This window comes from Quercus lobata, chromosome 5, assembly GCF_001633185.2.
Source record: "Quercus lobata isolate SW786 chromosome 5, ValleyOak3.0 Primary Assembly, whole genome shotgun sequence".
NCBI classification, from domain to species: Eukaryota; Viridiplantae; Streptophyta; class Magnoliopsida; order Fagales; family Fagaceae; genus Quercus; species Quercus lobata.
The window spans coordinates 22,597,085-22,621,757 of NC_044908.1; the positions used below are offsets into that span (position 1 = coordinate 22,597,085).

General features: G+C 36.4%; 1 protein-coding gene across 2 annotated transcripts; it reads right to left on the reverse strand.

Annotated features, from left to right (window-relative positions):
- Nucleotides 1-851: 851 nt before the first annotated feature.
- LOC115991289 (kinesin-like protein KIN-13B) lies at nucleotides 852-7,011 on the reverse strand. Of its 2 annotated transcripts, none has more exons than XM_031115000.1 (12): nucleotides 6,509-7,011; nucleotides 6,157-6,408; nucleotides 5,511-5,702; nucleotides 5,154-5,255; nucleotides 4,503-4,580; nucleotides 4,281-4,362; nucleotides 3,578-3,737; nucleotides 3,197-3,499; nucleotides 2,377-2,595; nucleotides 1,907-2,258; nucleotides 1,756-1,821; nucleotides 852-1,470 (listed from the first exon to the last, which is right to left on the reverse strand). In XM_031115000.1, the coding sequence occupies exons 1-12, from the start codon at nucleotides 6,686-6,688 to the stop codon at nucleotides 1,291-1,293; spliced, it is 2,166 nt and encodes a 721-aa protein (XP_030970860.1). In that variant the 5' UTR covers nucleotides 6,689-7,011; the 3' UTR covers nucleotides 852-1,290. The 2 variants fall into 2 exon arrangements, with proteins under 2 accessions (XP_030970860.1, XP_030970859.1); XM_031114999.1 differs by having other exon boundaries at nucleotides 6,157-6,411.
- Nucleotides 7,012-24,673: the final 17,662 nt, after the last annotated feature.

Consider the following 24,673-nt stretch of genomic DNA (forward strand, 5'->3'; position numbering starts at 1 on the left):
ATAATACATATTTGAGCTGTACTTATCATTTCCGAGGAGATATTCCTCCTCAGACAATCTTTCTATTTGTATCTTGTTTATTAAATCTTGAGTCTAAACCGTTCATTACCATTCATTCCTCCTCGGACCACTCACGCTCTTGGCTAAGGCCCAATGACCAATATATAATTTGAGCCCTTAATCCTATACCACCCATGATTTGTTGTGAAAATATTATAAATGTAGTACTTCTCTTATTTTAATGATCACGTTAGCATTTAATGTGCTAACAGTGCATTCCGTCTATCACATAAACAATTTCCACTAGTGATATGACAGTAAGAACAAAAATAGAACCCTTTTTTTTTTTTTTCATTTTAGAGACTAAAAGCGCTAAAATAAAAAAGTAATGACCAAAATGAAAATGAGGCCAAAATATAGGGATGAAAATTGTATTTCTGCTAAAAATAAAAGAGAGAGAAAGGGTAGATTCTCAAGTGTTAAATTTTGGCGTAGGTGGAAAAAACAGATCCATGGTCCATTACATTTAGCTGTACCACATGCTTCATAATGTATCACATTCATTACAAACTGAATACAATCAATCAATCCTGTTCACGGATTTTGGCTTTGGACAGGTTACGTTGGATAAGATTCATTACCATTTTTTCACGGATCAATGTCCCCTCATTATCAGGCTTATTAATTTCACATATATTTTCACATTATGGGTGGCCATTGTTTAGCTGTCTCCTTCAATGCGATGACAAAGACGTTCTTTATGACTTTCATCTAGAGTTAAAATTTCTGATATCACACTGCTGAAGAATGCCATATGGCTTGTGGCTTCATAAATATGAGTAACCTGCACAAGGGGCATAAAGGAGTGTTTGTCTTATAGAATCGACCACTAGAAAACAAGCGGTAAATGAATCCAACAGGAATATTCAATCAATTAATCAAATTACAATGCTTTCAAGCTTTACAGTAGGCATGCCCGGTTGGCACATGAATCCAATACTTTGTCTATAAATTGCTTATGGGGAAAAAAATTATAGCAATGATATACTGTGAAAGAGAAACTGGACCTTGCGCAAAGGAAATCTCCAACCCCTCAAACCCAGTAAAGATTACAAACGATACAGATTGGCTATTGAAAAATCCAGCACTGCCACTTGGGATGCCATATCAAATCATGCTCCAATTGAATTTGAAAAATGCATAACCCATCACCAAGCCACTAACCTTGCAATTATATTCTTAAAGCATTACCCAGTAGAATTTTACTAGCATTTGCCCTTCCAAATGAAATCAGTAACCAGAAGCAGATACTAAAACATTATGCTCCTTCAAACGCCTCTGGAAATGAGCCAAACGATTTTGTAGTTGCATGATTCCTGCAGCCTTCTGAGATAGAATGGTATTCAATCTAGAAACATAATCATCCAGTTGATTCCCAGGTTGGTCAGCCTCAACCAGTAGGTTCATCTCCTGCAAATGCAAATGAAACATGTAAAAATGGATGCAAACTAGTCATCAATTGAAGTCCTCACATCAAGTTTACACAATAAATAGAAGCTAGATGAATTTCTGATTTGAGAGTCCCCAAGGAACTCTCTCGTGGTGTAGGATACAGCATACTAAACATTGCCATGAATATCATTTTATCCCCTCTGGCAGAGACCATGCATATGATTACATTCCAAAGTTAAGCCTTAATGGTCAGTAAAGATACTAAATAACAAACTCTAAGGAAGAATTCATCAAATCACACACCTCTTTAACAATATTCATAGTATCCTCCACTTGTTTCCGATGAGCATTTACAAGATCTTCCTCCTCCTGAAAACAAGCAACAATAGCTTTACTTGTCAAATAATGTTGGTTTATGCATAAATTCAATGTATCATTTGTTGAGTGTTTTTACCTGTAAGAGGGCACTCAGATCATCATCTGAATGGGACTTCTTGGGTTCAACTTTTGGCAGGTCCCCCCATTTAGTCTGACCATTGGGTTTCCTTATTTTGTCTTCGGAAGTAGAGAGATTGAATGGCTCTAGCTTCCCATTCTTCTTCCATAAAGGTTTCCCTTGCTCATATGACTCCTCAGTTGCATCAAAATCATCTCTTTCAGTTTGTTCAGGCCATGAATCAATTATGTCATCCTCAAAGTTGGATGCAGGCACTGAAGACAATGGTACAGTTGTTGATTCCTTAAGGTTGAAGGTTGATGATAATATATCCTTTTTAGGATTGTTTCCTTTCGAAAGGCTCTTCACTCTGAAATGTAATTTTTCTTTTTATATTAGGATATTCTATTGGAAAGGGGCAGGGATTGTTTAAAAATGAGTACAATCAAGACTAGAAAATTTATTTTGATAAAAATACTTATTTTCACCTGTCAGCATATCTTAATGTGTTCAGAGTATGTTCACATGATCCCGAGCTGGGAGATATGCATGATATCATAACAGTGCGTGAGTCACCAACAAATGAATCCCTCAAAACTTCGGTTAATTTGCTGCCTCTGAAAGGAATATGACCCTGGTCATTGTCAAGAGCTCTAATGCATTCCTTTAATGCAAGTAAGCTCTTATTGATCTCAGCACCTTCCATTCTGCATAACATATTTTGAAACAGCTAATTAACAAGCAAATCAAGAAAAGAAAGAGCAAAAATTACATAAATAGCATATTTTACCATTCATCACTTAAAATTACTTTATTAGTACCATCACTATCATACAAGAAACGCTAGAGAGAGAAACATGGAGAGATGTTAACTTTAGCTACTATAAACCTAATGGTAAAATATGAGCATTGAAACCTCCTTTGGCAAGCATATCTCCCTATGTCAATATAAACAATCAGAATGTACAATATAATGGGCCTAGAGTAGTATAGTTAAAAACATTTTTTGGGTTATAAAATTTTAATAAGTCTACTCACATTATTATTTTCCACTGAATTATTTTATTTTGATGCAAATAAGTTTGCCCATTCATTTTTTAAACCCTTATGAGTGCAGCAGTGACTCAATGAGTAAGACAATGGAAAAGTACAATTAGAAAGATATCCTAGGTTTAACCTGCCCAATAGTGACTCAATGAACTTAATACACATCATATATTTTTCCTACTGTGAGAAATGTTATTAGACTACAAAGCAGATAGGTTAGCTTTCTTCATGGATTAAAAATGAAGCAAAGCATTACCATACCTTGTCTGTTTATCATTATCTGTAGTGTCTGCACCACGTTCACTTCCAGCAAGATCTATAAAGGAGAGCTTTCCAACACCACGAGGTGGCTTTGATTCATTGCCATCAACAGACCTCTTGATAGCAAGCTGAAGTATGGCATGTGAACGGGAGGATTCTTCATTTGCACCCGTTGTTCCAGTACTTCTTGTGGCACTTCCTTTCTCAATGAGTTCCTTAATGGTTTCCACATCTGATACTTTGTACTCTTGCAAACCGACTATGCAAACTTGCTGCTTCCCATCCTCTCTCATGCAAAGTTTTCTGCAATATCATAGCTATAGTTTTGGAACAAATTTTGAGATGGCAAACTTTAACCAAATGGGGGAGGCTATAACTTACTTCCGATCATTGAGGAGATCAAAAAGTTTTCCTCCATAAATTTCAAAGAAGCTGACAAACAACTGAAACCCTTGATTCCTATAAGTATGGTGCATCAACCTCAAGATATCACGTGATGCCTTAAGGGGCAATGGCTTCATTGTATAAGTTTTTCCACTCCCTGAAAAAGCAGAGAAACAAGAAGCATAAGCTTATTTAGAGCATTTTTATTTTAAATGGGTCAAGCCAACATGAGGGCATCAAATCCTCATTCTATTGGCATAAAGAAATGAGTTTCCTTTGACTTTACAGAATTTAAGACCTTTTAATTTGATGTGAAACAAGCAGATAGTGACTCACCAGTCACCACATGACTGAAATAAAAACACAATTAGAAAGTACATCTTGTTTGACAAAGCAAACTGGTTTATGTTTTAAAATGGCCTCAATCATGGAGGCTACAATATGATCTTGCACTAACATTCAGTTAATCACGAGAAGGTGCAAAGTTGTTCAAGATGAGGTATAAAGCATGTGTATCCTCATGAACAACTTACTTGATAATGGAAAAAACAATTACAAAACAACTTCAAAACAATTGAATGATTTATTCTATTGAGAGAGTTAGCTTTCACTAATCAAATAAACAAAGAATAATTCTGAGACTGAGTTGTCCAAAATTTTTGTAATAGCATCTAGTGAGATTTGGTAGACAGCTATTCACCTGTTTGCCCATATGCAAAGCAAGTTGCTTTTGTGCGTTGAAAAATGATGGGAACTATGGGCTCAACAGTCTCACGATACACCTAGAGAAATGAAATGAAAATCACAGATTGAATCATCAGAAGCCATGTTTGTATATTTTTCTTCTGCATGCTCAATTACTTGCTTTGTCTATGTTCTGCAGTTATTTTTTGTTCTATCAATTTTATTGTAATACACTAACCTCATCATTTGAGACCTCTTCATTCAGAACTGCATCAAAAAAAAATTCATGCTTCTCTACATATTCTGTGAGGTCAACCTACAGAACATTCAGAAGATTTTAGGAATATACAGCAACATAAGCAAAAAAAAAATGACAAACATATTAAAATAATTAGAAGTTCCAAACACCAGAAAATCAGAAGATTTATTTTTTATACATATTTTTCTCATTCTTATTCTTTTAATATACATCATGGAACCTTTTTAACATAAAAAGGCCTGCATTTGTGGTACCTCCTCAGATTGTGTAGATTTAATTGGATTGGATTGTATGATTGTGTATTGTGAGGGTGTGCTAAAACCCACATTGGGTGTTTACAATGTAGATCTTGATTATATAAGTGATTCAAGAGCACAATGCATAACTTGATTAGTCATTTTCAAGTATAGTGCATATGTGGCTAGTGCTTTCCTCGGGTTTTGATGAATGGTGCTAGAGCCAACTTTGTAACATCATGTGGCACTGCATCACAAGAACGCATGCCCTATAGAGGACATTTGTGATAAGTGGGGAAGATTGTGATACCACAGATTGTGTGGATTTGATTGGACGAGTGTGTTGTGTGGAAGTATGATGCATCAAGTCTTTACTAGGCAGATCTTGACTTACCTTAAGTTTGGTCTCATGAACTGTAACAGAATTAGAATGTGTATCTATAATATCTTCCTCATTCTTTGCTAATTCCTTCTTATTAAGTGGTCTCTTGCGTACCTGCATGAAGACATTGGAAGCAAGTCTTAGAATAAAAGCTAGATATTCAAGCCATGTTAGTTAAGCATGCCAAATCTTGAAAGGAAAGGATAACTTTTTGTGCAAAGCAAGCTACTTCAATAATGTGACAGAGTCCACAGAGCAGTATCTCATTGTTTGGGCATCACATTTCATTGGAGAAAACAATGGAATTCTCAGCTAGCATTAAAAAAATCCATATAAGAGATAAAGTTAAAGAGAATGAAAAGAACATACCACGACTTTTATCTTTGCTACAGAACTCGATTTCTCTTTATCTGCAGCAAAACTTTTCAAGAGGTTGTTTTCCGGCAAGCCACGAGTTCTGCCGGTTTGTTTGTTGTTAATGTAGGGCTCCGAATCATCAAAGCTTCTGCCACGAACAGGACGATACAGAGAAGCACCATCATACAGACCAGAGACTGGCATCTACCAATGAGATAGACAACAGCGTCAGCCAAATTAAGCATACAAAGATAATTTCAATTCTTGTTCAAAACACAAGCTACTTTCCTTATTCTACAATGAGGTCCCAAATTCAAATGGCATATATGATCAACTTCAAATAGCACGAGTTTAGCAAAAACAAACAGTACATTATTCCATAGATCGAATCAACCCAAAAATATATAACAGTCAATTGGAATACAAACCCAACTCAGCCAAAGATTCATACAAGATTTAAGCTCTAATTCAAGTTATCAATGAAAACCCTTTTTCTCTACTCACATGAATAAACAATTATATTGACATTTGGAAAGAACCCAAACAAGGAAGCACTTGCAAAGGGTCAACACCCAAGTCAAGTTAACAAATTCCATACTATTATCACAACACGAATTCATCAAAATGCAGATTGTGGAAATGTCAAGAGACCCCACACCTCAGGCAGAAGCTCGGTATCGAAAGAATGCAGATCCAAGAGTCCAGGACTGAAGTCGCCACCAGGCGAATCTTCGCCGCCACCACCGCCGCCGCCGCCGCCATTGTTCTTCCTGGACCGAGAATTACCCGGCCCAGGCGGCGTAGAAGGCTCCAACAAAAACTCATTCCCACCATTGAATCCCCTCTGCGCATTCCTATACATCCTAGACCCTTGCCCACCTCCACCACCGCCACCATAGAATCCATAGTCCTGCTTTTCATCACAAACAATCAAAGGGCTGAGATCTAAAGTTAAAGGCATCAAATCCAAGACACAAATCCCAAAACTTTAAAGTAAAAAGTTGAAGAACCTGAAGAGGAGGGAGAGAAGGGTTGGTGGAGGAAGAAGAAGAAGAGTAGAGGTGTTGAAGACCAGTGGATTGGAGCCAGCGGCCATTGGAGGAGCTTTCAAGAAAGTTATCTGAGTACTGACGCTGATGGTGTACCCCTGCCGCACCAGATCTCTGCCCTTGTCTCCCAACTCCGTTCATCTCTCCGATCCCAACTCCGATTTGAAGTTCTGGGATGACCCTTTTGACTATAATATACCTCCGATCGTAGTTTGAATCGGAGCTTTACTTTCTCTCTCTCTCTAAAAAACTGTCTCTGTCAGTGCTTGTGTATGTGAAAAAAATCAATATTTTGTTACTGAGATAAAGGAGAGAGAAGAAGAAGAAGAAGGGTTGTGTGAGGTTTGTTTGTTGTGTTTTGTAAGAAGTTAACGTGAGAACTGAAATGGAGGCTGGTGTGTGAGGAAGAGTAAATGCCAAGAATATAGCAGAGAGAGAGAGAGAGAGAGAACTTTTGAATTTTTGAAGAAATGACTGAGACTCAGTGAGGTGGGACAATGGGGGACAAGCGTGATACGTGTGGGAGAGCTTTACACGTGTGAAATTTTGTAATTTAAAATTTAAATCTTTCATTACTCATTCCCTTATTTAAGGAAAAAAAAAAAGTTTTCAAAATATATTACAAAAAAAAAACAAATAAGGTCAGAGTTTTGAACAGTTTTCTTTCTAACCGTTCAAGTAATCATTCTTTTCTTTTCATTTCTTCTCTAATATTTATTTTCACACATTTTTTTTCACATATATTTTTATAAAACTTAAACAACATTATTAAAAATCTTTTATCAAACAGGTACTTGATATTAGGGTTGAAAATTAAAATGATTTAAATTAGTATATTTTCATTAAAAACACACCTAAAAAAAATCAATTGAGCTAATACACTTTTTACCGTTCAAATTTTATCTTGGAAGTTGTGATTCACAACTATTTTCGCTGTTAGAGCATTCGCACTAGTACTTGGATATGTCAAATGTAAACTCTAATTTACAATTCAACCCAAAAGCAACCCATAGCTAGATTGGTAAACATGGGATATGCCAAATTTTTTTGGCATAGTGCTACAGTGCCATCGCAAATATAGGATGGCACTATAGCAACTTTCTATATCACAAATTATTATTTTAATGGTATTGTAATATTGTAGTTACTTTTAAAAAATATATGATGGTACTATAGCAACATTATATTATTTTAATGAATAGAATAGGAAAATAAAAGTTGAAATATTGGGTATTTTGTAAAATGGTATGGGATAATTGATAAAGTAATTTTTTGGGATAGTAAAATAGAATAGTCTGAAAATACCGAATATGAATGCTCTTAGAACTGCAATTTTGGGAACCTAAACTCATTTACAATTGGACGTATTATTGATAAGTCTGTGAGGGTGGGGGGAAAATAGGCATTTGCTCTTAATTTATAAATTATGCAATAAAATTTTTATGTTTTGAAATTATTTAGCAAAATGTCCCTGTTTTTGAAACTCGACATTAAGTTCTATGCATATTTTGTCACTTAAATTTTTTTGAAAATTTAAATAGAACTTGACATTGCTAATGCCGAGTTCCACTAAAAATATATATAGAAATCGATTTTGAGAATAACGAGTTTTACACATAAAAAATGAGGACATTTTGTCAAATAGTTTCAAAACAATGACATTTTGCTGAATAGTTTGTAAATTATGGACAAATACCTATTTTTCCCTAAGTTTAAGAACCATTTAAGAGGTTTGAAATTGTGTAAATGGTGAAATATGTAAGAGAAGGGGATTGTGCTATCATAAATTAGCTAGATATGCTAAGAGTTTTGTAGCTAAATTGATATCATTTATTGTTTTCAACAAAAATATTTAACTTCAAATCCAACACTACAATTACCGTATTATCAAATAAAAATAAAAATAAAAAACTAGCTAGATATAACACATTTATATAAAAGGTTATTATGTCCAATCACAAGGATTTCCAAAACTTTTTACAAAGTTAACTTAATAATTTAAAATATGTTTCTTAATTTTTTAAAAATTATAAATAAATGAAATTTGTTATTCTTATATAAAAAATCATTGGCGTGTATAAATGAAAACATGAATATTGATTTGAACCATTATGTAGCAGATTTGATGAGTTTTACTTACTTTTTTAAAAAATCTATCTAATTAAAAATATCAAGAGTATATTAATAAAAATGGAAATTAATATTTAGTTTTAACGATTAAATAAATATATAATAAAAATTCGATAAAAATAAATTATAGTATATTAATAAATTAGTTTACCAATTTTTTTAAAAAAATACGCATAATAGAAAGTTGGTTATTAGATTATTTGAAAATTACTACTAATATTTGAAATGTGGTGTTTAAAATTAAGGACTTGAATTGAGTCGTGTCCAATTACACTAAACTCGTTGAAACGATACTACTTATCCAACTGTGGATGTGTGGCATTATCAAAATGAATCCAGTACAACTGGACGCTTTTATTGGGCTTTCAAAAATCGAAAAAAAAAAAAAAAAAATAGCACAACATTTTCTACAACCATTTTTCCCTGGCTACTTGTCACTAGTTTTCCCTCCAATACTTGCAATTTATAAGTCAAAATTGTGTCAAGTTGGGTTGGGTGCTAGATTTTTTTTTGTAACTATAAATAGTGTTGAAGGAGAAGAAAAGGACGTAGGCTTGGGGATGGGTCCGGTGAGCATGTTAACTTTGTTCCTTCTATGGTTCATCAACCACCGTCCACATGGTGGGGACCACCACCATCACCACTACCCTCGATTTGTAGTATAAAATCGTGATTTATTATTACTCTCTTTTTTTAATGTTTCATGGCGTTGCGCGCTTGAGCTTGACTTTCTCTTAATTCAAAAATTTTCCCAGATATTTTAGATTTGACGTTGTGGCCACGTGGCAAGATTATGCAGCTGCGTTTTATTTATGTTGAGAAGGGCCCGACATTTTTCCTTCATTAGTGGACCTGGTACGGCGGCGTTTGAATGGTACAGTAGAGATGGGATTTAAGATTTTGAACGTAGTTCGTAGATTGGGTGAGCCCCACCGATGTCACAGTGGGCGGTACCGCTCAAGCAAAACTCTTGGACCCAAATCAACACTCTTTTTCATTTTTAATTTTGGACGATTTTGTAAAAGAAACCAAAGTTTGTCTTTAATTTTTTTTTTTTTTTTTGTGATTTTATTTTAAATCCTATACGCTAAGCTCACTAAAAGGAAAATAAAAATGCTAATGGAAAACCATTTTTTATACTCCATTGTAAGGACATAATTCTCTGGCGGCCCAATAAGGATGTTGGGCTCGCGTATGAAAAATCCCTCACAATATGATTTGTAGAGAGTGGGCTTGAAAAGCTAGCCGTTGGTCACGGGGCGGTGCCCGGTCCTGGTTTTAGAGGAATTCGTGTAGAAAAAGGATTTGGGCTTGAACGTTTAAGCCCTACGGCATCGCATCCTATGGGATGGGCCTCCTTGGACTTGATCCGAGGACCATTAGGGTCTTACCCCAGTTACCCGACGATGGGTTTTTTCTGTAATCTCAGGTGTTGTTGAGATGTTCTCACCCAGATCGTCTCCCTTTCTTGGAGGTGGAATGGGAGTCCCCCCTTCAATTTACTTACTTTCTTCTTTTATACTCGTCTGCGTTAACTGTCCTTCGTTCACGTGTAGGGTCAATCTTTACAAGACTGATATTTGTCCCATCAGTCTAATCCCAGAATTGTTGGGGATGGTTGATAAGGCTGCAGAGTACGGCTCTATCAGGTGCAGAGTCTTATCTGGAAGGGTAGTAAGGATAACTTCCCCTAAGATATTTTGGATCTCCTTACAAATTCGTTCCTATACCAGTTTTACCCCTTTATTCTGGTGGGATTCTGGATTTGCCGAGGACTGAACTGTCCTCGGCTGCCTCCCAAAACTGTTTTGTGCTCTGTATTGTAGAGCTTGGGCCACAGCACTCCTCGGCTTGGGCCTTCGAATTTTCCAAGAGCAACTGGGCCTGGCCCTTAAATTATTGGGCCCCACAATAGCCCCTCAAAACCCTGCTACCCGACTTCTTGGTTGGAAATGAGGGTTTTGGTAAACCCGGGCCTTCAGTATGGCTTTATTTAATTCAGCCCTGCATTTAATGTGGGCGGTTTTCCACCTGTCCAGGAAACTCGCCGGTTTACCAGGTATTCCCTTTAATCCCTTCGTAATCTCCTCCTGCCGTTTGGCTGTCCAAGATGCGCCTTTAATGACTTCCCTTTACGAGGCTAATTTGCGTTCGACGACTCATCTGATGGGGTGGGGAAGTGGAACGGACACACCTTTATTCTTCAGATTCCTTTTGGAAATCTGAATGAATTTAATTTCCTTCGTTTTGCCCTTCCTATAAGAAGGCAAGCAGGAGGCCATCACTTTCGTGCAGACTCCCTCTCATCCTTCTGAGATCTGAAACCCCTAGCTTCCCTTAGCGTTCACTTAACCCCATTGTAATACACCCAATTAGAATGCGTTTACCATAACGAGTGATGAAGGAACCATACCCCTCCTCAAAGCACCGTGTTCTAATAAAACTCGAAATGGCTCGGTCAGGGCAAGGCTGGCGGAGACTTAAGATTCGTCTCACCTTCCCTTCAGCCAAAATCCGAAGCAGGGACTCATCACGTCCAACTTTCGGCGTGATTGAGTCGAGAACTCCCATCATCATAACCAACCGCTCTCTTATGAGCTCACCTAGTATGGGCCCAGCGTGTTAGGAGTCAGGACCGAGGCAGGGACTAAGTGTCTCTGCTTCTTCCTTTCTTCGTTCACTGGTGGCCCTCTCCGCCTTCCTTTCCCAGTCTTCCCAGCACCAGATCCATTCTGGTGCTTTCTCTTCTCCCTCTTTTGCTCCCTTTCTTTCTTTTCATCTCTTCTCTCTTCTTCTCCTCCTTCTTTACTCATGTCCTCCATCTTCCTCATTCATCTCCTCCATCTTCTTCATTGATTTCTTCCTTACTATTTTCTTCTATTTCATCTTTTTCCAAAGAAGGTTCTTGTCATAACATGAGCAGCATTAAGGCAGAGATTGGAGAGACCTTTGAAGACGAGTTTAAAAGACGCCTGACTGTTTACATATCTGTACTACGGATGTTATTGTTGCTTAGGCAGTTCACATTTTGTATAGGCTTGTTTGAGCCCCTCTTTGTACGTTGTAATGATTTTTCGTATTAATAAAAAATTATTGTCATTTCATTTCGCATATTCTGTCTCTTTGTTTTTATAAATTTGCAAGTGCTGCTCGGCTCAATAATATCGCATCTAAATCAATGACGACTAAGACCAAGATACTTAATAATAAAAAGATGTTTCCATAACTCCATAACTTTAATAGAAGTGCTTGGCACAATAAGGCCGACCAGTGAAAAGTAATACTTACCCATGCTAGCCGAGGAGAGAACCGAAGGCTTGATGCCGTGTGAGAACCATCTGAAGACATATCACCCGCCAAATGAACAGCCCTCTTAGGCTACTGAATATTGGGGCGTCCCACCACCGTCCTTACACCTTTGTTGGCCTTAACCTTTTATGGTGTTTAAGCCGTGGACGGAGTAACCTGACATTTTTTTTATCAAGTAGCCCATCTTACGGAATTCAAACCTCTTCTTATCCAAGTAGTTGGTTTCTCCCATTGGCTTGGGTCCGAGGACCATATAAGGCCTTGGTTCTGTCCAAAACTTGTAAGGTTTATTTTTTGTACTTGGTTTCCCCATAGGCTTGAGTCCGAGGACCATGCAAGGCCTTGGTTCTGTCCAAAACTCATGATCTTTTTATGTACTTGGTTTCCCCATAGGCTTGAGTCCGAGGACCATGCAAGGCCTTGGTTCTGTCCAAAACTCATGATCTTTTTATGTACTTGGTTTCCCCATAGGCTTGAGTCCAAGGACCATGCAAGGCCTTGTTCTGTCCAAAACTTATGATCTTTTTAGGTACTTGGTTTCCCCATAGGCTTGAGTCCAAGGATCATGCAAGGCCTTGGTTCTGTCCAAAACTTATGATCTTTTTATGTACTTGGTTTCCCCATAGGCTTGAGTCCGAGGACCATGCAAGGCCTTGGTTCTGTCCAAAACTTATGATCTTTTTATGTACTTGGTTTCCCCATAGGCTTGAGTCCGAGGACCATGCAAGGCCTTGGTTCTGTCCAAAACTTATGATCTTTTTATGTACTTGGTTTCCCCATAGGCTTGAGTCCGAGGACCATGCAAGGCCTTGGTTCTGTCCAAAACTTATGATCTTTTATGTACTTGGTTTCCCCATAGGCTTGAGTCCGAGGACCATGCAAGGCCTTGGTTCTGTCCAAAACTTGTATTTCTTTTATGTACTTGGTTTCCCCATAGGCTTGAGTCCGAGGACCATGCAAGGCCTTGGTTCTGTCCAAAACTTGTAAAATTTCTTTTATTCGGTTTACTTTTCGACCATAAGCCCCTATACCAGGGCGGGGAAAGTTGGCTTGAGGCCGGAAGCCCCTAGAGATGCCCGCGCCCTTGGCACTGTAAGGCGTAGCCCCTAGCAGAAGCTTATGCCGGAGCAACAACTGTATGTCGCCGGAGTCGGAGGAAGCCCCAGGAATTTCTGCTTGCTAGAGAGCTGACTCCACCGCCACCTGCGCCAACGCGCAAGCTTTCCCACAGACGGCGCCAATTGTAAGGACACAATTCTCTGGCGGCCCAATAAGGATGTTGGGCTCGCGCATGAAAGATCCCTCACAATATGATTTGTAGAGAGTGGGCTTGAAAAGCTAGCCGTTGGTCACGGGGCGGTGCCCGGTCCTGGTTTTAGAGGAATTCGTGTAGAAAAAGGATTTGGGCTTGAACGTTTAAGCCCTACGGCATCGCATCCTATGGGATGGGCCTCCTCGGACTTGATCCGAGGACCATTAGGGTCTTACCCCGGTTACCCGACGATGGGTTTTTTCTGTAATCTCAGGTGTTGTTGAGATGTTCTCACCCAGATCGTCTCCCTTTTTTGGAGGTGGAATGGGAGTCCCCTTTCGATTTACTTACTTTCTTCTTTTATACTCGTCTGCGTTAACTGTCCTTCGTCCACGTGTAGGGTCAATCTTTACAAGACTGATATTTGTCCCATCAGTCTAATCCCAGAATTGTTGGGGATGGTTGATAAGGCTGCAGAGTACGGCTCTGTCAGGTGCAGAGTCTTATCTGGAAGGGTAGTAAGGATAACTTCCCCCAAGATATTTTGGATCTCCTTACAAATTCGTTCCTATACCAGTTTTACCCCTTTATTCCGGTGGGATTCTGGATCTGCCGAGGACTGAACTGTCCTCGGCTGCCTCCCAAAACTGTTTTGTGCTCTGTATTGTAGAGCTTGGGCCACAGCTCTCCTCGGCTTGGGCCTTCGGATTTTCCAAGAGCAACTGGGCCTGACCCTTAAATTATTGGGCCCCACATCCATTATTTCAATTTCATTCTCTTAAATATCATATCATTTTCATTCTTTCTTTTTTATACTTTAGTATGAACATTTCGGAAAATGTCTCACTTTTTTTTTTCCACTTTGAAAAGGTGGAAAACATTGTCCCCCATGTTATGTTAATTTTAGGGCCTGTTTGAATATTGTTTATTTTGCCGAAAACTGAAAATTTATTACTGAAAACATTGTAGAAAAATAATTTTTAAACCATAAAACATTGTTGCTGCGTTTTTTGGGGGTTGGTTGGTATATAAATAGTGTCATGGGACCAGCCAAAAAAAGGCAAAACACGCGTTCATTCCTAGGCAAATGCACACTTACCTTAGTTAACTTGTGTTTTTGCTGTCCAAAACAATAAAAGAAAATGCAGAAGATGTTTTATGACGAAATAGTCAAATCGCAATTTGTAATAGTTAGAAATTTAGATACTTGCCTAAGCATATTAATTTAATAAAATTTGGTATATATATATATATCAAATATCATTAAATTTTTTTCTATTACTAATAGAACCTTACTCTATTTTTTTTTTAGTATCTGTATTCAATAAAAATTTCCATTGAATTATAAATTCATTAATCAAATGTCAAGGTGGGAAAGTGTATTTTCCTTCAAATTTGGGGTGAAATGTCATTTTTTCAAATCTCAAGGGAAAAGAATGTAATTACCCCTAGTTTATTTAACTAGATAGAATTATTTTCATTCGAGAACTTATAAAAATCTTACTCAGAATTCTATCTTAAGTAATAAAACTTGCATGATCCTATCTCAACGAAGACAATTGAAAAAGTAGTAGTTAGCCCAATCAAAAAAATCCTAGATTTGACACATAAAAATGGACATGCATTTTAAATTTTCATCCATTATATAAAATCCAAGAAATAAAAATGTTATATGATGCATAAAGTTGATAATCTATATATATATATAAAACCGAAGCTTTTGAAGCTTCCACAATTTTCCACGTCAGCATAATATTAAAAAAAATAATAATAATAAAACTTTTTTTAAAACCCAACCCGATGCTCTGCGTTCTCCCACTATTTTATTTTTCTTTTTATTTTAGGTTTTATACCCACTCCAGAAAGACCAAATACCCTTTCTTCTTTGTCGTTCTCTCTGCCTCTCTCAGTTGATGCTCTGCGTTCTCCCACTATTTTATTCTTCTTTTTATTTTAGGTTTTATACCCACTCCAGAGAGACCAAATACCCTTTCTTCTTTGCCGTTCTCTCTGCCTCTCTCAGTTGATGCTCTGCTGCCTCTCTCAGTTGATGCTCTGCGGTCTCCCACTCTTTTATTTTTCCTTTTATTTTAGGTTTTATACCCACTCCAGAGAGACCAAATACCCTTTCTTCTTTGCCGTTCTCTCTACCTCTCTCAGTTCTCAAAATCCCTAAATCATAGCCCATGGGCACTCTCTCACTCCTTCAGTGGCAAAAAGTGCCAGCCTCCGGCCACCGTCATATATCGCCATAGCTAAGTGCAGGTATTTTTAAACAAGAAAATTGGTGTTGTATATGATTTAATTTTCGTTATCTTAGATTTAGGTACTTGGATTTGGTTTGATTTTCTTTAATTTAAGTATTTGGATAATTGGTTTTGATTAAGGTTGAACCCATGCAAAATCAAAGATATCTGCTTCTTCTTCAACTTTCTCTCAGCCTCCATCTTTTCCCTGAAAAACACAAAACACGAACTGACCTCTAACCTCTAGGTTATTGGTGTTAAATACACAAGAAAATGAGGGGAAAGTTAAGAAGATTCTGCCGTGCGAGCCTTTTAAAAGGCGATTCTGACTTTGTTGCTGTCATGGTGGGTTAACCCCTGAATCTGTCTTTATTAATCTTAATTTTCTTAATTTGTTTTTTTTTTTTTTTGGTTTTGCTTTGGGTTAGTAAATGAATTATGAATGAATATTGGCCTCAGTGCTGTTTCAATATGTCTCTCTTATTTTTTAGGTTTGATTTGTTCAAGTTTAGTTGAAGCTGCTAACTCTGTTAGTTGACCAAATTTGTTGATTTAATGATTTTAGCATCATCTTCTTAAATCGTTTTCTAGGGAGGGTTTATTACTTTTATTTTATTAGTTATTGAAGAAGACCTTTGTTCATGTTAGGTACACATTCACGCAATGTTTGAACCAATCTTAGATGCCCTAAACTGTTCTTTCCTTTTTTTGGGGTTTACAATAAATGGATTATAGGAATTCAAACCTAAAGTCTTTCTAGAGAGAAAATTGAATAACACCATTTACTTATCATTGGAGAGGATGTTGTTCCTGTGATACAACCTCATAATTATGAATAGCTACTTTTCATCTATAAGGGCAGGAAGAGAAGATGTGGAAATTTGTGGTGCTTGCATGCCACAAAACCTGCATAAGTTTGCATACTCCTAATTTGGCTTTCAATATTGGTCATTGTCCCTAGCAGGCGATACAGCAAGACTTCATTTGCATCTCTCACACCCACATGAACCACATTGTGAGTGTCCTTTTTGTGTTTTACTTACTTTCTCTTTGTTTATATTACTCTTGGTATTGGAATTTTTTTGTATTCTTCATTGTGTGTGTGATAAATTACAGTGGTTAGATGTTAAATACTTAGTAACTATTTATATACATTTGTATTTTGTTTAAAGTTGTACTACAAGTTGAAGATTTTGGTTGGTGACTATGTTATTTGCTCCCCAAAGCATTTGTAAAAATGTCTAAACCAAACTTTCCATCACTTAGGAAGTACAAGGAAAAAAATCTAATAGAAAACTTTCCATCCTTTCTGAAAGTTATTTTGAATCTTAACTTCAATGAGAAGGCTTCACTGAATTTTTTCAGATAAGCTTTCACTTTAAGGAAAATATTTCCTATTAATATAGCAGTCCTACACTCCTATTGTTGAGTGCTCTGCTTATGGGGATATTTAGATTTGCTTAGGAATTTTGATTCATGGGAACTGTTTTTGTTAAGGTGGTACTGTCTTTGTTAGAAAAAGAGGAAAAGGAAGTTTATAAGAAGCCTAAATCTGAGATAAAGAAAGGGTATTTCTCTCTCCATTGTTACTTCCTAGAAATGCCAAAAATAACTGTTTCACTTGAACTTGGGACCTATATGGCTTGAATTGTTTAAGAACTTTGTATGTCTGAAGCAATTTGGTAATAATTTTCATTTTTTAATCCTACTTAGTTTCTGAAGATATTTTTTTCATCTATTCTTTGTTCGCCGATATCTATTTCTTTCAAATGGTAAATGTTTCAGTGACTCTACTTCTTTACACTATCAATGTTAAAGTTGTTCTCTATATACAGGTGTTGAAGATATCATTGTGGCTGCTACTTCTAAAGATAACACCCTAAGGCTGTGGAAGGTAAAAGGCTATTTTTCTTCAAAATATATCGAATTCTTGTGGGAAAGAATTCCATCCATGTTTGAACCATACTTTCTAGAATAATAATAGTAACAATAAAGAAATGAATAGATATTTTGGAAATCCTATAACATTTTTAGCAGTTATAAATAAAACCCTTGGTATCCGTACCTCAGGAGGTACAAAAACAATGCAAGAGAGCTTGGCGAGCTTCAACTTTTAGAGTTGCTTCCTTTCTAATCGAGTCTAAAATCTTACCAATTGACTCTTCACAATTCATGCTAGGTTCGTTAATTCTGCTTCCAACAATCTCCCTCTATGTTCTTGATTTTTGGTTCTTTATTTTGTGATTTTTAATTATTTTTTTATTTCATTCCTTTTTCAATAAATATTAGGTTCTGTTTTTCAAAACATGGAAACAATAGCCTAAACTACTGGATGGGACTTTTGTGAATTTGGTCACTAAGGCACAAAATATATGAGAGCAAAATCTACATTAGGTTTGTAGCATATTAGTATTGACACAAATCCTTATTATGTTATATATTAAAGCAAGACCATTTAGCACATGAATATGGGAGTAAGATATATTGTATATGTACTATAGTTTCTGCCTTTGTCTGCAAAGTTTTACTGGGCAGGAACGTTATGATGGGGAGCTTTCGCTGTATAGCCAGAGAAGAACGAAGCAATCAAAGAGAAACTCTTTGGGATGCAGTGTAGATTCAACAACAATATGCTTGCACCTGTTTTCTTATATTTAGTATGATAATTTAAACAAAAGTCTTATGAAAATAGTTATTTATATTGATAAAATATAGTTAGTGAAGCTATCCCTGACCAATTTAATAAGATTTTGTTGAGTTGATTTGCAAAACTCTTCAAATATTATAAATTTTTGTTATAAGTGCATGTCGTATAATTTTACTTTTTGTTATTGTTTCTTTTAGACGTGATATGTAATATTTTGATTTGAAATTTTACCTTTTTTGTTGTGCAGGCAATAACCAATGTTTAAACATCATATTATTTTTCAAAATTTTGTCGGTAGACTAAGAAATATGAGACAAGATCACTAAATATACACACACACACACACCCCTTGGCTCACCAACTCAAATCCTTTACATTCTAATGAATTATGTGTGTTCCTTTGAATATTAGTGTTGTAATTAACCATTGTAATTAACCATTTGTGTGACTTATTCCTTAAAATCCGTAGTGAAAATGTCCATTTATCTTAACTAAATTTCTCTCAACCCTCCAAAAACATTAATAGTGACATTCATTTTCTCACTAGATTGACCACTCCTTAATTGGAAAATTTTAGTATTTCTAAGAACTTTCCCGTGCATCGCACGGGTTAGCGACTAGTATTTACTTAAAATAAAATCACCATTTATAACAGAAATAATAACAACAAAAATACATAATGTTAGTGAAATTAGTAATGCACAAGAAGCAATATCCACCTCTTTTTTTGTTGCTGAATAACAAGTATTCCACCTTTGTTTCCCCTTACGAGAAATTTAATATGATGTACTTGCATCATGTGTACGTGTGACCAATGTGATGTACGTGTCCTAAAATGACCGTTAGTTCTATGATCCAAATTAAACTATTATTGTGATATTGTACAATGAAGCAAGCAAAACACTTTCCCCAATTTCACAATGTATACAAATTATTGATCATTCATAATAGTGGCTTCAAAATGTAGAATACCATATACATTGGACATCTATAAAACCATCTACCATTGTTTTCTACTCCTATCCATGTACAATACCATGGGGCCAGCTCTACAGGCAAATAAGTGCCTCAGCCATACCTATTGGCATTTAACATAATTATGCAATATCATAAAAAGAATATCTCAACTACTACTATGCATACCCACGTAACCATCAATACAGAAATGTTAGCACCAAAATGAGAATCACTCAGATACAAATTTCAAAAATTATCTAAGTCAGAGGATGAGTGATGTTAATTATGAAATGTATGAGCACTCGGTTGTCTTTGTTGAGCACCACTATCATAATGATGGAGCTGTGTGTTGGGCAATACATAGTTTGGATGGTAAATTCCAGAGCTTGTTGGGAAATTTGTGGGAAATTCTGGAGTAGGAGGCTAGGAGGATGTCGTGGTTTGCATGAACTCCAACCGACTCTAAGATAAGAGCTCGAGCCTTGCGAAGTCATCTGTACCTCTCTGTTAATGGGATCTGGGAACAACAACAATGCACTCATGTATTCTGTTGAACCTTTCGTTACTTCATCCAACTTGTGCTCTAAGATACAATGACAAATTATATAGGACTGAGCCATGTCCCTAACAATTTCAGCTAAAAGAGCGTCACAAAGTTTACCAGTTGTTTTATCAATCTTACCTATAGTAGTCTCTTTCCCATCACAAGGAGAAAAATGGAAATTAACCCTGATTTTCAAACATTATAATTAGTAAGCCACGTTTTCAAACTATATTTTTTACTAGCATCTTGAGGTTAAGAGGCTCGATTTTGGACTATAAATCGAGTCTTTGAGGGTCGGTTTTCATGTTCTGATCGGGTTCGAGGTGGCAATTTGTCCACCTGGAAATCGAGTCTTAGAAACTCGATTTATATATCGACGCTCAAAGACTCAATTTTTCTTTAAATCATTCAGACTAAAAAGATGAAATTTCATGAAATTTCAGCAAGTACAAAACACAAACACAGATCAAAGATCAGCCAGTACAAAACATCCAACCAAATCTACCCTAACAACCAGCCATCAGATCAGAGAGAGAAAGAGGTCGCGCGCTGTGACTTGGGTCGCGTGTTGTGACCTGGGTCGCACTGCTGCGACCTGGGTCGCGCTGCTGCGACCTCGTCGTCCAAGGCTTGATGTTCTTGGAAGGCGGCTCCTGCTCTGATAGTAGCACCAAGAAATGTTTTGCTGGGTAAGAAAATGTGAGATGATGAAGATAATAATAAGGAACGGAATCCATCAAACACGTGCTGAAACATTATATAAATCGAGTCTTACAGACTCGATTTCTAGGTAGTCGATACGTGGAAAAAATGCCACATTAGACATGATCAACCCATGAAAATCGAGTCTTTAAGACTCGATTTATAGGCCCTAAATCGAGCCTCTTAAACTCGAGATGCTAGTAAAAAATATAGTTTGAAAATGTGGCATACTAATTATAATGTTTGAAAATCAGGGTTAATTTCCCATTTTAGCCCCCATCACAACGTCTACAACGTGGACCACTAACTGAGCTAGTACTCCTACGTCTACACCTATTGACATCATGATTGTCATCATCAAAACTCTACACCTACTTTCTCAGGTTGCGACTTTAATGGGGTGAGTGAGACGAGGTGCTTTACATCAACTAGATCATTAGTGTCAACCTCAAATAAACTCTACACCTACTTTCCCAAGTATTCACATGTCTTTAATATTATATATACAAAGTTTTACTCAATAGAAACAAGTAGCAAGGAAAACACACCCTCATCACAAAGGTCACTAACCTAAAACCTCATTCTAAATCAACACATGACAACTGAAACAACATGAGGGACTGTCCCTTGCACATAGGGCAAGCTATCATACTCCCTAGCAAATTACAATAAAACATCACCATTGTACCTAGGCCCCATCTGTATCCTAGTTTCCCCCTTTATATATAACTGTGTGTGTGAGAATTAGGCAATTACAATTGATGTGCTCGTGTAGAGAGGAAGCCAAAATGTCTTCATTTATACAAAATTATAATTGGTATGCTCCTATACCACATTCTGATATGAATAAAAAGAGAAAGATATCATATATAAAAACACTTTCATATCCATTTCATATCATAGAGACAACAAAAATTGAAAATAATGGAGAAAATCCATGTCACTATCTCACTTATCCATTTCTATTTTCATATGTTAGTGAAAATTATACCTGCTAGAAACCAAAATTTTTGGCATATCAAGCTCTCTTACTACAGACACATTTTCCGATATGATGAAGAAACTAATACTGTCTTAATGGAAATATGTGTCTTAAATAGTTACTCCACATGATGTTGTAACGATCAAATCGACTGGTCATGAGCCCTAATCGGACCATCAGATTGAAAGTTATCATCAAATCAAGTTTTAATGGTTGAGATGCACTATCACAAATTGAGTCCGACTATATGTGATTATGAACAATTGATTTCAATTGGTTATAAGAGAAATTACATCAGATCATGTATAAATGTGCAAAATGGAAAAAGGTAGTCCTTTTACACAATTTGGCCCAAAAAAGCACCCACATCAGTGGGTGCAAAATTGTGCATTTTTGCACAATTGCTACAGTAATCGTGCATATATACACGGTTACTATAGCTAAGGGTTATCAAATAACCCATGACCCATGGGTTGGCCCAGTAGCCTGCTAGCCCACCAGGCTAATGGGCAGCCCAGCCCAGTAATATTGAAGCCCGTGGGCAGCCCAGTAGCCCAATGGGACAGACTATGGGTTGGTTTCTTTACCCATGAGCGCCCGGTGGGCTGGTCCGTTAGCCTAGCCCAGTAGCCCAACCTGTTAGCCTGACTCATTGCCCAAAATTTATAACAAAATAATTTGGGGGTTGGGTGGGTGAGGGATTGAACTTTAGACATTATAAAAACTTTAAGACCACACACCTAACCACTAAATACTTGGAATGATTGTGATACAATATGCATAATAAATATATATTTTGGTATTAGTCTAGTAGCTTTGATTTTTAAAACAAAGTTACTAAGATGACTGTTGCCCTACCTCTGTGCCTCTGGAAAGAAAGTCATTCTTTCCTTTGATAAATTCCAATTCTTTCTTTACAAGTTACAATTATAGTAGAAATTCCTTTAAGAAAAAAAAAAAAAAAAAAGCTTACCGTTGGTTGGAAGAAATTCTTTCCTTAATGAGTTGATATTTGATTCTTCATATATTTCCTTTAAGAATTGATATTTTATTCTTCAAATAGTTTCTTTAAGAGTTGATATTTAATTCAATGTACTTATTTATTCTTATCAATAAAAGTTAATTAATCTTATTTTAGTACCTTTTTAAGAGGTATGTCTTAGTATTTTTTTTAATAGAATCTTTTTAGTAGATTTAATTGTTCAATTTGATAGTTTGTAATAATATATAATTATAATTTTTTTGGTTAAATTTTTATAACCCCATTGAAGACCTGTTAAAAATGCCCATGGGTAGCCCATTAAACCCACCTCACTAGCCCAGCCTGCTAAAGCCCAAATGGGCATTGCCCATGGGTAGGGCCATGGGCTAGGGTTTTTCCATCCAGCATGGCCTGACCCAGGCCATTGACTAGTCAACGGCCCGTTAAACCCAGCCCAGTAGACCCATGGGCCAAGTAAAAACCCAACCCGACCCGGCCCATTGACGAGGCCTAATTGTAGCGCTCCTATTTATTATTTTAATGTTATATTCGCATAGTGTAAAAACCACCTTTTGCACACTTTTTCTCTCTCCTCTCACTGAGCAGCACCCACGCCGAGCAACTTGTTTCTCCCTGTTTCATTCCTAAGTTAATCCTCTCATCTTCTCTCTTCCTCTGGTTCTTTTCAGCTCTTGCTCATTGTCATCATCACGGGAAATTATGTGATCGATTTGGGGTTTTTACAGCACCATGAGGATGGTGAATCAATCTGGAGGTATCTCTATCAGGCTTTGGGCAATTTTCTCTAAGAAGGTATGAGTTTTTCTCATTGAGATTTTAGGGTTTTTTTTTTTTTTTTTTTTTTTTTTTTTTTTTTTTTTTTTTTTTTTTTCGGTTTCAAGCAATATTCTTAGGAATTTCTCTAAACTAATTTTTTTTTTAGGGTTTCTTGTTTCAATTTTTTTTTTGGTTTTAGGGGATTCTTCGGACACACCTGAATTCCTATTTCTCCCCTGTTTCGGACTGCTTGAACAGGGTATGTACGTTCTTGAGGAAACTTAGAAGTGGATATAATTTTTTTATGCATTATTTCATGGTGGGTTTGTGCATTGAGGAATTTTTTTTCTATGATAGATCGTTGTTGGTTTTCAGTTTTTCAGAGTTAATATGCAACATTCTAGTTCTTCCAATTTTCATGAACATCGCCAACAGGTTTGGTTTTTTTTTTTTTTGGTTTTATTAATAAATTGCTAATTAAATTTGCAAGATTTTTTTTTTTTAATCAGTAGCCTGTCACTGGAACTTACGCATTATGTATGAGTGTATGTCCAATTATATATGGGAATCTTTGCTCATTTGTTTACTAAAAGCTTTAATTTTGTTGTATTGAAAATTTTTTATATTGATGCTTTCGCTAGCTTATTGGCCAATTTTAGGATCTATACAGGCAATCCTAAGTAATCTGTTTCTTAATGTTGTTGCCAGGTACTAGTGTTAACTATTAAAATTAGTCCATCTATTTCAGCACAAGAAGACCTTAAACTGGCTGCAACAGACCAGGCTAGCTGATTTAGATTTTTTGAACCAAAATGGACTTTGTTGTGATGTGTACTTAGTGCCTAAGCTTGTTGTTAATTCTGTTTGGTTAATTGCTAACTTGGCATGTCAAATGCCTCTAAACTATAGTTGGTTTAATCCAGCTGTTGTGTAATCGGTTGGGTTGCTTTCTCCCTTTTTGGTATCATTACTTGTTAGTCAGAACAGGGTTTGCAATTTAGGTTTTAGTTTCTTATGGAAATTCTTGTTCTCATTCAAATTGGTCATATTGTATACATGTTGCTGATTTGGAACATCTCTGATCATGAATTATAAAATGCTTGGAGATCATATTAGTTACTGCCAATATAGGTTGTACTACCCCGGTTAAAAAGTGGCCTAAGCTTGTTGTTAATTCTGTTTGGTCAATTGCTAACTTGGCATGTCAAATGCCTCTAAACTATAGCTGGTTTAATCCAGCTGTTGTGTAATCGGTTGGGTTGCTTTCTCCCTTTTTGGTATCATTACTTGTTAGTCAGAACAGGGATATACTTTTTGCTAGTCAGAACAGGTATCATTACTTGGTATCATTACTTGTTGTTAATTATAAAGTGTGATAATTAGATCAACCGATGACATATACTTTTTGCACATGTGGATTTTTTGGTACCTGATAATTACTTTGGTGTTGCTTATTAGTGTTGCTTCTAAATTACTTTGGTGTTTGTTAGGTGATGGACTCACAAAATCCCTTCTTCCTTGACATTTTACAAGACAAGGAACAAGGTTTTGAGTCTTTTGATAGTAGTATTTTGATGTCTACTCCGCATTTAGACGTG